This window comes from Rattus norvegicus, chromosome 17, assembly GCF_021556685.1.
Source record: "Rattus norvegicus strain SHRSP/BbbUtx chromosome 17, alternate assembly SHRSP_T2T, whole genome shotgun sequence".
NCBI classification, from domain to species: domain Eukaryota; kingdom Metazoa; phylum Chordata; class Mammalia; order Rodentia; family Muridae; genus Rattus; species Rattus norvegicus.
This window is the reverse complement of record NC_141550.1, coordinates 85,718,120-85,731,760: the sequence shown is the minus strand read 5'-3', so window position 1 is coordinate 85,731,760 and position 13,641 is coordinate 85,718,120. Positions and strand designations below refer to the sequence as shown.

General features: G+C 39.7%; 1 protein-coding gene across 1 annotated transcript in view; it reads right to left on the bottom strand.

Annotated features, from left to right (window-relative positions):
* The window catches only part of Malrd1 (MAM and LDL receptor class A domain containing 1), a 724,504-nt gene that overhangs the window by 198,068 nt on the left and 512,795 nt on the right, over positions 1 to 13,641 (bottom strand). Inside the window, 1 exon segment of the mRNA NM_001287618.3 lies at positions 7,098 to 7,226. Within this exon segment, the coding sequence (NP_001274547.3) occupies positions 7,098 to 7,226 (129 nt within the window).

Genomic DNA, 13,641 nt, shown 5'->3' with positions numbered 1-13,641 from the left:
TGCAAGAAAGCTGCCTGGTGAGCTTGGGACACAGGAAAACAGAATTTCTCTAGGACCAGGCACGTTCTGTGTTTACCGGAAGTCCCACACCCGCGGATCCCGGCCCGCAGCAGCTCTCTGCTCCCAGACCAGGTGAGAGAGAGACCCAATCGCCTGGTCAGGTGGGCACTCCTGAGGCTGCAGAGCGGAAGAGACCACCAACACTGCTCACCCCTGCCCACATCCCTGGCCCAAGAGGAAACTGTATAAGGCCTCTGGGCTCCCGTGGGGGAGGGCCCAGGAGCGGCAGGACCCCTGTGCCTGAGACACCACCAGAATCAGAAGGAAACAGACCGGATAAATAGTTCTCTGCACCCAAATCCCGTGGGAGGGAGAGCTAAACCTTCAGAGAGGCAGACAAGCCTGGGAAACCAGAAGTGACTGCTCCCTGCACACACATCTCGGACGCCAGAGGAAAAGCCAAAGACCATCTGGAACCCTGGTGCACTGAAGTTCCCGGAAGGGGCGGCACAGGTCTTCCTGGTTGCTGCCGCTGCAGAGAGCCCGTGGGCAGCACCCCACGAGCGAACCTGAGCCTCGGGACCACAGGTAAGATTAAATTTTCTGCTGCAAGAAAGCTGCCTGGTGAACTCAAGACACAGGCCCACAGGAACAGCTGAAGACCTGTAGAGAGGAAAAACTACACACCCGAAAGAAGAACACTCTGTCCCCATAACTGACTGAAAGAGAGGAAAACAGGTCTACAGCACTCCTGACACACAGGCTTATAGGACAGTCTAGCCACTGTCAGAAATAACAGAACAAAGTAACACTAGAGATAATCTGATGGCGAGAGGCAAGCGCAGGAACCCAAGCAACAGAAACCAAGACTACATGCCATCATCGGAGCCCAATTCTCCCACCAAAATAAACATGGAATATCCAAACACACCAGAAAAGCAAGATCTAGTTTCAAAATCATATTTGATCATGATGGTGGAGGACTTCAAGAAAGACATGAACACACTTAGGGAAGCACAGGAAAACATTAATAAACAAGTAAAAGCTTACAGAGAGGAATCGCAAAAATCCCTGAAAGAATTCCAGGAAAACACAATCAAACAGTTGAAGGAATTAAAAATGGAAATAGAAGCAATCAAGAAAGAACACATGGAAACAACCCTGGATATAGAAAACCAAAAGAAGAGACAAGGAGCTGTAGATACAAGCTTCACCAACAGAATACAAGAGATGGAAGAGAGAATCTCAGGAGCAGAAGATTCCATAGAAATCATTGACTCAACTGTCAAAGATAATGTAAAGCGGAAACAGCTACTGGTCCAAAACATACAGGAAATCCAGGACTCAATGAGAAGATCAAACCTAAGGATAATAGGTATAGAAGAGAGTGAAGACTCCCAGCTCAAAGGACCAGTAAATATCTTCAACAAAATCATAGAAGAAAACTTCCCTAACCTAAAAAAAGAGATACCCATAGACATACAAGAAACCTACAAAACTCCCAATAGATTGGACCAGAAAAGAAACACCTCCCGTCACATAATTGTCAAAACACCAAACGCACAAAATAAAGAAAGAATATTAAAAGCAGTAAGGGAAAAAGGTCAAGTAACATATAAAGGGAGACCTATCAGAATCACACCAGACTTCTCGCCAGAAACTATGAAGGCCAGAAGATCCTGGACTGATGTCATACAGACCCTAAGAGAACACAAATGCCAGCCCAGGTTACTGTATCCAGCAAAACTCTCAATTAACATTGATGGAGAAACCAAGATATTCCATGACAAAACCAAATTTACACAATATCTTTCTACAAATCCAGCACTACAAAGGATAATAAATGGTAAAGCCCAACATAAGGAGGCAAGCTATACCCTAGAAGAAGCAAGAAACTAATCGTCTTGGCAACAAAACAAAGAGAATGAAAGCACACAAACATAACCTCACATCCAAATATGAATATAACGGGAAGCAATAATCACTATTCCTTAATATCTCTCAATATCAATGGCCTCAACTCCCCAATAAAAAGACATAGATTAACAAACTGGATACGCAACGAGGACCCTGCATTCTGCTGCCTACAGGAAACACACCTCAGAGACAAAGACAGACACTACCTCAGAGTGAAAGGCTGGAAAACAACTTTCCAAGCAAATGGTCAGAAGAAGCAAGCTGGAGTAGCCATTCTAATATCAAATAAAATCAATTTCCAACTAAAAGTCATCAAAAAAGATAAGGAAGGACACTTCATATTCATCAAAGGAAAAATCCACCAAGATGAACTCTCAATCCTAAATATCTATGCCCCAAATACAAGGGCACCTACATACGTAAAAGAAACCTTACTAAAGCTCAAAGCACACATTGCACCTCACACAATAATAGTGGGAGATTTCAACACCCCACTCTCATCAATGGACAGATCATGGAAACAGAAATTAAACAGTGATGTCGACAGACTAAGAGAAGTCATGAGCCAAATGGACTTAACGGATATTTATAGAACATTCTATCCTAAAGCAAAAGGATATACCTTCTTCTCAGCTCCTCATGGTACTTTCTCCAAAATTGACCATATAATTGGTCAAAAAACGGGCCTCAACAGGTACAGAAAGATAGAAATAATCCCATGCGTGCTATCGGACCACCACGGCCTAAAACTGGTCTTCAATAACAATAAGGGAAGAATGCCCACATATACGTGGAAATTGAACAATGCTCTACTCAATGATAACCTGGTCAAGGAAGAAATAAAGAAAGAAATTAAAAACTTTTTAGAATTTAATGAAAATGAAGATACAGCATACCCAAACTTATGGGACACAATGAAAGCTGTGCTAAGAGGAAAACTCATAGCGCTGAGTGCCTGCAGAAAGAAACAGGAAAGAGCATATGTCAGCAGCTTGACAGCACACCTAAAAGCTCTAGAACAAAAAGAAGCAAATACACCCAGGAGGAGTAGAAGGCAGGAAATAATCAAACTCAGAGCTGAAATCAACCAAGTAGAAACAAAAAGGACCATAGAAAGAATCAACAGAACCAAAAGTTGGTTCTTTGAGAAAATCAACAAGATAGATAAACCCTTAGCCAGACTAACGAGAGGACACAGAGAGTGCGTCCAAATTAACAAAATTAGAAATGAAAAGGGAGACATAACTACAGATTCAGAGGAAATTCAAAAAATCATCAGATCTTACTATAAAAACCTATATTCAACAAAATTTGAAAATCTTCAGGAAATGGACAATTTCCTAGACAGATACCAGGTATCGAAGTTAAATCAGGAACAGATAAACCAGTTAAACAACCCCATAACTCCTAAGGAAATAGAAGCAGTCATTAAAGGTCTTCCAACCAAAAAGATCCCAGGTCCAGACGGGTTTAGTGCAGAATTCTATCAAACCTTCATAGAAGACCTCATACCAATATTATCCAAACTATTCCACAAAATTGAAACAGATGGAGCCCTACCGAATCCCTTCTACGAAGCCACAATTACTCTTATACCTAAACCACACAAAGACACAACAAAGAAAGAGAACTTCAGACCAATTTCCCTTATGAATATCGACGCAAAAATACTCAATAAAATTCTGGCAAACCGAATTCAAGAGCACATTAAAACAATAATCCACCATGATCAAGTAGGCTTCATCCCAGGCATGCAGGGATGGTTTAATATACGGAAAACCATCAACGTGATCCATCATATAAACAAACTGAAAGAACAAAACCACATGATCATTTCATTAGATGCTGAGAAAGCATTTGACAAAATTCAACACCCCTTCATGATAAAAGTCCTGGAAAGAATAGGAATTCAAGGACCATACCTAAACATAGTAAAAGCCATATACAGCAAACCAGTTGCTAACATTAAACTAAATGGAGAGAAACTTGAAGCAATCCCACTAAAATCAGGGACTAGACAAGGCTGCCCACTCTCTCCCTACTTATTCAATATAGTTCTTGAAGTTCTAGCCAGAGCAATCAGACAACAAAAGGAGATCAAGGGGATACAGATCGGAAAAGAAGAAGTCAAAATATCACTATTTGCAGATGACATGATAGTATATTTAAGTGATCCCAAAAGTTCCACCAGAGAACTACTAAAGCTGATAAACAACTTCAGCAAAGTGGCTGGGTATAAAATTAACTCAAATAAATCAGTTGCCTTCCTCTATACAAAAGAGAAACAAGCCGAGAAAGAAATTAGGGAAATGACACCCTTCTTAATAGACCCAAATAATATAAAGTACCTCGGTGTGACTTTAACCAAGCAAGTAAAAGATCTGTACAATAAGAACTTCAAGACACTGAGGAAAGAAATTGAAGAAGACCTCAGAAGATGGAAAGATCTCCCATGCTCATGGATTGGCAGGATTAATATAGTAAAAATGGCCATTTTACCAAAAGCAATCTACAGATTCAATGCAATCCCCATCAAAATACCAATCCAATTCTTCAAAGAGTTAGACAGAACAATTTGCAAATTCATCTGGAATAACAAAAAACCCAGGATAGCTAAAGCTATCCTCAACAATAAAAGGACTTCAGGGGGAATCACTATCCCTGAACTCAAGCAGTATTACAGAGCAATAGTGATAAAAACTGCATGGTATTGGTACAGAGACAGACAGATAGACCAATGGAATAGAATTGAAGACCCAGAAATGAACCCACACACCTATGGTCACTTGATTTTTGACAAAGGAGCCAAAACCATCCAATGGAAAAAAGATAGCATTTTCAGCAAATGGTGCTGGTTCAACTGGAGGGCAACATGTAGAAGAATGCAGATCGATCCATGCTTATCACCCTGTACAAAGCTTAAGTCCAAGTGGATCAAGGACCTCCACATCAAACCAGACACACTCAAACTAATAGAAGAAAAACTAGGGAAGCATCTGGAACACATGGGCACTGGAAAAAATGTCCTGAACAAAACACCAATGGCTTATGCTCTAAGATCAAGAATCGACAAATGGGATCTCATAAAACTGCAAAGCTTCTGTAAGGCAAAGGACACGGTGGTTAGGACAAAACGGCAACCAACAGATTGGGAAAAGATCTTTACCAATCCTACAACAGATAGAGGCCTTATATCCAAAATATACAAAGAACTCAAGAAGTTAGACCGCAGGGAAACAAATAACCCTATTAAAAAATGGGGTTCAGAGCTAAACAAAGAATTCACAGCTGAGGAATGCCGAATGGCTGAGAAACACCTAAAGAAATGTTCAACATCTTTAGTCATAAGGGAAATGCAAATCAAAACAACCCTGAGATTTCACCTCACAGCAGTGAGAATGGCTAAGATCAAAAACTCAGGTGACAGCAGATGCTGGCGAGGATGTGGAGAAAGAGGAACACTCCTCCATTGTTGGTGGGATTGCAGACTGGTAAAACCATTCTGGAAATCAGTCTGGAGGTTCCTCAGAAAATTGGACATTGAACTGCCTGAGGATCCAGCCATACCTCTCTTGGGCATATACCCAAAAGATGCCTCAACATATAAAAGAGACACGTGCTCCACTATGTTCATCGCAGCCTTATTTATAATAGCCAGAAAATGGAAAGAACCGAGATGCCCTTCAACAGAGGAATGGATACAGAAAATGTGGTACATCTACACAATGGAATATTACTCAACTATCAAAAACAACGAGTCTATGAAATTCGTAGGCAAATGGTTGGAACTGGAAAATATCATCCTGAGTGAGCTAACCCAATCACAGAAAGACATACATGGTATGCACTCATTGATAAGTGGCTATTAGCCCAAATGCTTGAATTACCCTAGATCCCTAGAACAAACGAAACTCAAGACGGATGATCAAAATGTGAATGCTTCACTCCTTCTTTAAATGAGGAAAAAGAATACCCTTGGCAGGGAAGGGAGAGGCAAAAATTAAAACAGAGACTGACGGAACACCCAATCAGAGCCTGCCCCACATGTGGCCCATACATATACAGCCACCCAATTAGACAAGATGGATGAAGCAAAGAAGTGCAGACCGACAGGAGCCGGATGTAGATCGCTCCTGAGAGACACAGCCAGAATACAGCAAATACAGAGGCGAATGCCAGCAGCAAACCACTGAACTGAGAATAGGTCCCCCGTTGAAGGAATCAGAGAAAGAACTGGAAGAGCTTGAAGGGGCTCGAGACCCCAAAAGTACAACAATGCCAAGCAACCAGAGCTTCCAGGGACTAAGCCACTACCTAAAGACTATACATGGACTGACCCTGGACTCTGACCCCATAGGTAGCAATGAATATCCTAGTAAGAGCACCAGTGGAAGGGGAAGCCCTGGGTCCTGCTAAGACTGAACCCCCAGTGAACTAGACTGGTGGGGGGAGGGCGGCAATGGGGGGAGGGTTGGGAGGGGAACACCCATAAGGAAGGGGAGGGGGGAGGGGGATTTTGCCCGGAAACCGGGAAAGGGAATAACACTTGAAATGTATATAAGAAATACTCAAGTTAATAAAAAAAATAATAAAAAAATAAAAAAAAAATTAAAGTGGATGAGAGGGTTGCTTTTTGGATATTCTTATAGAAAAGTTGGACAAAATGGCAGTCTAGATTTAACTTCTTGAATGGCAATAACAATACTATTATTAGTAGTATTCTTTTTCACATATTTATAATAGGGCATATATTCATGTGTGTGTGTGTGTGTGTGTGTGTGTGTGTGTGTGTGTGTGTGTGTGATTCTGCATATTCCATGGCACTTGTGAAGAGGTCAGAGGGCATCCGTGGGTGTCCATGGTTTTCATTTTACATGTTCGAATCAGGGTCCCCCGTTTTCTTTTCTCCTATGCATTTTAATTAGCCCGCCTGCCTATTTCTGAGAACTCTTCTGTCTTTGCCTCCTATCTTCCCTTAGGAACGATAAGGGTACAGACATGGGCTGTAACGGTCAAGTGTATGTGCATTCTGAGGAGTCATCCTCAGGTTCTAACACTTGGGAAGTGATTTATGTTCTGAGCCATCTCAAGCCCCCATAAGAACATTTTTTCAATCCATCTATGCCACTAGAGAAGGCATGAACTTATCAGACGCCATAGTGGCAGGCAGATGTACTCACCACAGTGAGCTTCATCAGAGCTGTCCGCGCAGTCGGGTTTGTAGTCACAAACAAGGTGGGATGCAATGCACTTCTTGTCCTGGCACAAAAAGTCTGTCGCGTCTGAACAAGTATCAGTGGTTTCCTCATCTATGGAAAAACAAAACAAAACAAAACCAGCATTGATTCACTGTTGTCATTATGGTTTAAGACAGACGGTTGCTGCATAGATTTCACATGTTAAATTAGTGATTTTTAACAACTACCCAAGGTGGACATGTGGACAGCTATCTGTCTTTCCTTCCATCTTCATTCATTGCATCACTCAACCCCCGCATTTTCATTAAATTAATTTGTTTTAAAGAAGTTCTGCACACAGACCACTGCACACATCTTCCTACCAGTACTGCCTAACTTATTCTACCCTGATCTGTGACCCTCGGCCATTATCTGGGCAGTCTGCATGCCAATAGGTTCGTAAATATCCACAGAAGCCTGATGGGCTCCGAAGTGAGTACAGGACTAAGAGCAGTGACTTCTTCTCTCCTAGAATCTATTGAAAGCTAATAATTCAGAGTAAAGGGGCAGGTTATATCTTTTAGCCGTTTAAAGGCTGATCATTTTTGTCTCCATATATTAAAACTCTAGTTTGTGGGTCAAATATCCTTTCTTGTTGTTGGATCAGTCTCATTTTATAAGGCCTTGTCCTTGAGTTCTGCAGTTAATGTCCTCTGCCGAAATGCTTCACAGTTTACAGCACATACTCCGTGCCCCCCGTTCTTCTCACAAATATCTCCTCTCCACCTGCAGACTTTTCCTTTGTGGGTCCTGAATAGTGTGCTGCTGAACCACAGACTCACAGAAACAACCTGTTTTCTTGTGCTCTTGTCTTGGTCATCTTTCTCCTAGGTCTGACATTACTGACTTCATCTCCTGTAAGAACGGTTCGAGTCTGGATTATTTCCGCTTTAGTAACCGATATCTGCAGCTTTTTCCACACTCCGCCCTCTAGTGGAGCAGAAGCCTCCACTGTGTTCTACTGGGACTAACACATCATTCACATTTAGTTGTAAGTACTAAGTGCAGTTTATGATAACTGAAGTTGTATTTGTTCTGTTAGAGGGACTCAGTAGATGTTCATAGAATCTTCCAAGTTTTCATAGTTTTAAATTTCCATTGTTATAGATATATTGATAAATATATATCATAGCTTCGCAGTATTTTTAAATTATAAAACTATTTTAAATCATCTTCAACAATATAATTAAGCTGATAAATAATTTTTTCTTACATAAATGACTATAGGCTGGTGTGCCTGAGTTTATGTAAATTACCCAATTTTAGGTTGTATTTTTATGAATGAAAAGACAAAAGTTTTGTAGATTCCACCTTAGTGCATTTCTATTACCTTTGGGTCACCTTTATGCTGCTAAAGTTGTAAAACGTCTTCAGTTAAAACTTGCACGACTTCCCCAACTAACTACTAATGGAATGAGATTGTGCAAGCTTGGAGAAGGAAGGGGAGGTAATCTAAGATCTTAGTCAAGAATTTAAGTATAGAATCATTGTTACAATATTGTGGTCAGCTCCAGTGAGAACTTATTGTGAACCCAGCATAGTATATGAACACTCTAATATGCAAGTCTATGCAACTGGGCTTATTTTTTCAACATATGAATATGAATCTATATAATTACTCCATGGGTAAATGACGTTTTGACTTTGAACAGTAAACACTCTTTTAATTATTTAAAATATGACAACAACACTAAATCTTTAAATAAGGCGTATTTTCTTTAGCAATATATAAGTGAAAAGATATGGAGGGACTGGAAGACAGTATTCTGAGGTCCAGTGAATTGAATGATATATATGGTTTCTATGGAAAAGTAGGTATATCAGGCACAAATAAATTTAAAGAAAGAGACTTCAAAATCCTAAGAAAAGAAATAATCTTTAAAGATAAGGAAATTTAAAAGATAGATTACTTAGTGAGCCAACCTTGCACACATACTGTCATAATCCAACTCTTTGGTCAGCCAACTGATAAATATTGCCATTGAGCTGGTTGAGAAATATGTGAAGTGAAAGATATTCTCACATGTTCTACAGTTGAAGACACCAGAAATGGGAGACCATTATTGGTCAGAATAATCTGGGTTGCAGCACATGTCATCAAATAAGAGAAGAGTAGATATTTATCCAACTAAAATGATAGCTTAGCAGGGTCTGTTTCTGCTGTTCATATGTACATGTTTTTAGGTCTAACCTTGGGTAACCTATCTGGGGCATAACTTCAGAGAAAACTGATTCTTTTTCTTTCAGCAGCCTTCCACTGCCTCTAGCTCTTCACCTTGACCTTGTGAGAGTTCTCTCATCTATGCTGCCATGCCAAATGGCAGTGTCATTGTGCAGGACTCACTGAGGTAACGATATTATTAAATTTTCCTGAGTGCAGATTCTTGAAATAAAAAGAAGATGCTACCTCACAACAAACATTACGGTGTAGTGGCTCTTACAAACTCTCTGTCCCTTCTCGAATGATGCTCCCTGAGCATGATGGGTGCAGGGCTTATCTTGTAAATGTGTCATTTCATCTACAGCTGGCCAAATGGGGAAGAGAATTGATCACGGATTGCAATGCCCAGTGAATGATTTTGAAGGAGAGTTGTTGGTACATGGAAGGAGATATATAGGAGAAGGTGGGGGAAACTGTGTAAATATTGTCCTGATATGTAAAATTCTTAAACAACAAATAAAACAAATAAAAACAGAATTTATAACACGGTATTGAAAATGTAGTCAAAGATTGTGCTGTGTGGTGTAATTGAGGGTGCTTTTGAATTATTTTCAGAGGAGCATAAAGTAACCCTATCATGTACTGTTATGTTAATATACATTTAATGCCTTTTTATCTTTGGATGGTCTTTAGATAGTTAGCAGGGGATGGGGGGTCAGGGTATGCCAGGTACCTAACCTGAAAAGAAACACTTTATAGGAATTTCTTCATAAACTCTATTTTTATTAGTTTACTTATGCAAATTCCACAACATATTGCTAACTAATATTCCTAAAATACTCCCATTTATTTGAAGGAAGACCAATATTTATAGTAATAAAAGGAAAGCAATCTCTGCTACAAGTTTTTTTTCATAGGAAACTACCCATTATACTTGATTGGCCTCTTCATCTAGAAAAGACTATGGGAGCAAGGTTTGCAAATAAAAGGAATTCTCCACACTGCAGGCAAGGGCGTATTATGTGGTCAGTATTTCCACATGTCTAGAAATAACATTACCCTTCATTCTCTGTGTTCACTGTGATCATTTAAATATTTTATATTCAGACAGAATGTGGGGTATAAAGAAAGACATTGTACATATCAGACAGTTGATATCAATACATTTGAAATTGTCACTGTGGTGATCCCAATGACAAGACACTTCAGTTAGTGTTAAAATGATCAGAGTAAGAAGCTCCTAGGCTGCATAGCAGTATATGGAGAGAGCTTAGACAAATATAAACATCAGTTGACATGCAAAGAGGACTGTAAGAGTGACTTTATAATGTTCTAAAATAACAATGTGATTTTATAAACTCTTCATATACTTTTGAAGGAATTGTATACACTAAGTTTCCCTGTCTATCATATTTTACACATAGATGCCTTTTAAATATTCATTTCTTATTTACGCTCATGTAACTTAAGAGCCATATATTGATACGTACTTCAAATTAACGGTTTAAATGACTGTACAGAAAAATTATACAAAGGTGAAAGAAGAAAGAAGAGAAATCTGATAAAAGAGAACATCTTTGAAATATATAAGTGAAGTGGGTTTGGCCTAATGCTGCTTGTGTTATGATGTTAATTTTGGTCCCCAAAACTGCTTACACGAGTGTATGCACATAAGACACTAGGGACCTTGCCCCAAATTGGTTCCTATTGGTAAATAAAGATGCCACTAGCCAATGGCTGGGCAGGATGGACATGGGACTTTTAGGTTTCCCAGGCTTAGGACAGAGAGGAAAGAGAGGAAGAGGCAGATTTGCCATGATTCAGAGGCAGAGGGAATGGCTTTAGGAGCTACAGAAGAAAAATCATCCAAAATGTAGGTAGATGAGGAATGCAGCCCAATGGGGGAGCTGCCCAGAAGGTAACAGGGCAGCAAAGATAAAACATAGAATTAAAAGGTGTTAAGCCCGGAGTACTGGAGGGAATACATACTAGTGGCAGGAGGATGGATTAGAAGTGCCCAGCCACTGAGCTAGCCAACACATATCAAAATTAACTGGTGTGTGTGTGTGTGTATGAGTGTGTGTGTGTGTGTGTGTGTGTGTGCATGTGCGCACGTGCGCGCCTGTGTGTTTGTGTGCGTTTCATTTACAAATTCAGAGGGCTCTGGTTGGTGGTGGTACACACACAACCTGCTGGGAGCTCAGAGCAGGTTAACTAAATTGCCACTACACAGAAGTGATGCAGCTGACTTGAATCTCTATCCACTAGTGCCCAAAGGAATATTTAAGGACATACTGGTCTTATTCCACCTTGTGTCCATGAACTCTTTGGATTTTCTCAGTGCTGGGACTTCATGCTTGAGTCACCCTACCTAGTTTATGCTGCACCAGAGATCCAATTTGGCTTCAGAGATAATTGGCAAACACCTTATCGACTGAGGTACATCCCCCGTCCATAAAGAAAAGTCTGCTTTAGTGATTTATCTACTGTTTCACCAAAACAACCCCTTAACTGGATGTCTGATGATTTCCCAACTATGTCTTCAAATGAAACACACCAACTCTTTCCATCCTGGACCTTATTGCTGCTTTCGATACACTCAAATTCCTAGGTTCTATGAATCCTAGCTCTAGTAGCCATACAGCCACTTCTCCTTCCATTCCTCTTATCGTCTGGCTCCTTTTTCATTCTAGGTTTTCGGAGGCCAGAAGAACAAATTGTGAGTCTGACTCCTTTTCATTTGCACTTCCTAGAAGGTCTTAATAAAATCATGATTATGATTTTGAGTGCTCCCTGGGACTGAAGACACACAACACTGAAAGTCCAACCGCCTCTGCTTACAGAGTTCTCATCGTGTTTGATAACTTTTCTGTGAGATTTCTCTGCAGCAGGTCAGATAACGAAAGTCCATATGTTTTGGGTTTTTTCCCCTCTGAGCTTTCTATGACTTTCTTCATGTTGCCTCTGAGTAACTTTACAAAAAAAAATCTATGAATGTTCCACAAGTTCACATAATTTTTGTTGTGTTTAATCAAGATTTTGTGTCCTCACCCATCATTATCCATGCAGTGGCAATGCATAGCTATGGACAATATAGTTCTCACACTTCCAGTAAAATATATGTGTAAAGTTATATATAAAGTGGCTGCCTTAATGAGCATCTAATTTCTCATGGTTCTCTGACTTTGTATCTGCCCCTATCTCTCCCTGTCTCCCTCCCCCCTCTCTTTATCTCTCTGTAATAACTGTGCATGTACCTACACATGTACACATGTGTGAGGAAGACAGAGGTCAATTTCAGATGTCATTGCCCTAAGGACATTAATGTTCTTTTATTAGGACTTGGGACTTTTGACCATGGGGGACCAGATGGCCAAGAAGACATTGGGATCCTCCTGGCTCCACGTCCCAGTTCTTGGATTGAAAGTGAAATCACAGCCTTTTACATGGGTACTGCATGTTGAATCCAAGTTCTCATGTGTATGGGACAAATGACTTAGGTAACTCAAAAGGCATTTCTTAGTTCCATTAGGCATTGGTGAAACCATTAAGGCTGAGTTATAACCCACTCAATGTGAATAGAGATAATGCTCTACTGTAGGGTGAAGCGATACACACGTCTACACACTACTCTCCATAGGTTGTTCCTTAAGGCCCCAAATCAACAAAAACAGCAGGATCACGGAGATGGCCCTGAGCAGTCAGGAAATGAAAATGTGCTTCCGTTCTTAAAAAAAATATTCAAAGAAATCTTCATATTAGTCTGTTCATTTGACAATCCCCTTAAAGTAATAATTCCCTTAAGCCTTGATATATTAATTTTTTGATTCTAATATATTTATATTTGTTTTGTAATAGCAGTGGTTTAATACAATAAGGTGTAGCAATAATGATGATAGGGTGGGTGAGGATGGTAGTGGTGATGTTAACACAAACGTCTGAGAGGTGCTTCCCTTATTATGTATGTCTATATGTCATATATTTACTTCATTAATTGTTAACACAACTCCATGTAGTGGTTATGACATTTCTTAAAAAATTTAGCTCAAGTTTATTTTTATTTAGCTATTTAATAATGAATTCTGAATTTATAATTATTCACATAATCTTTGCATTTCATTACTATTGATTTATTTTTCTTTATTTACACTGTCCTCTATTATGCAAACTTGCATATTTTTGTAAGGGTATACTGTTCATCTTTGTATGTGCTTTTTGTGGTGTTTATGTATGTGAATATATTTGGTCTTTTACATCTCTCCTATAAATATTTGGAGTTTATAAATTTCATAGACTGATTCTTAGACCATTTGTTCCTCTATTTTA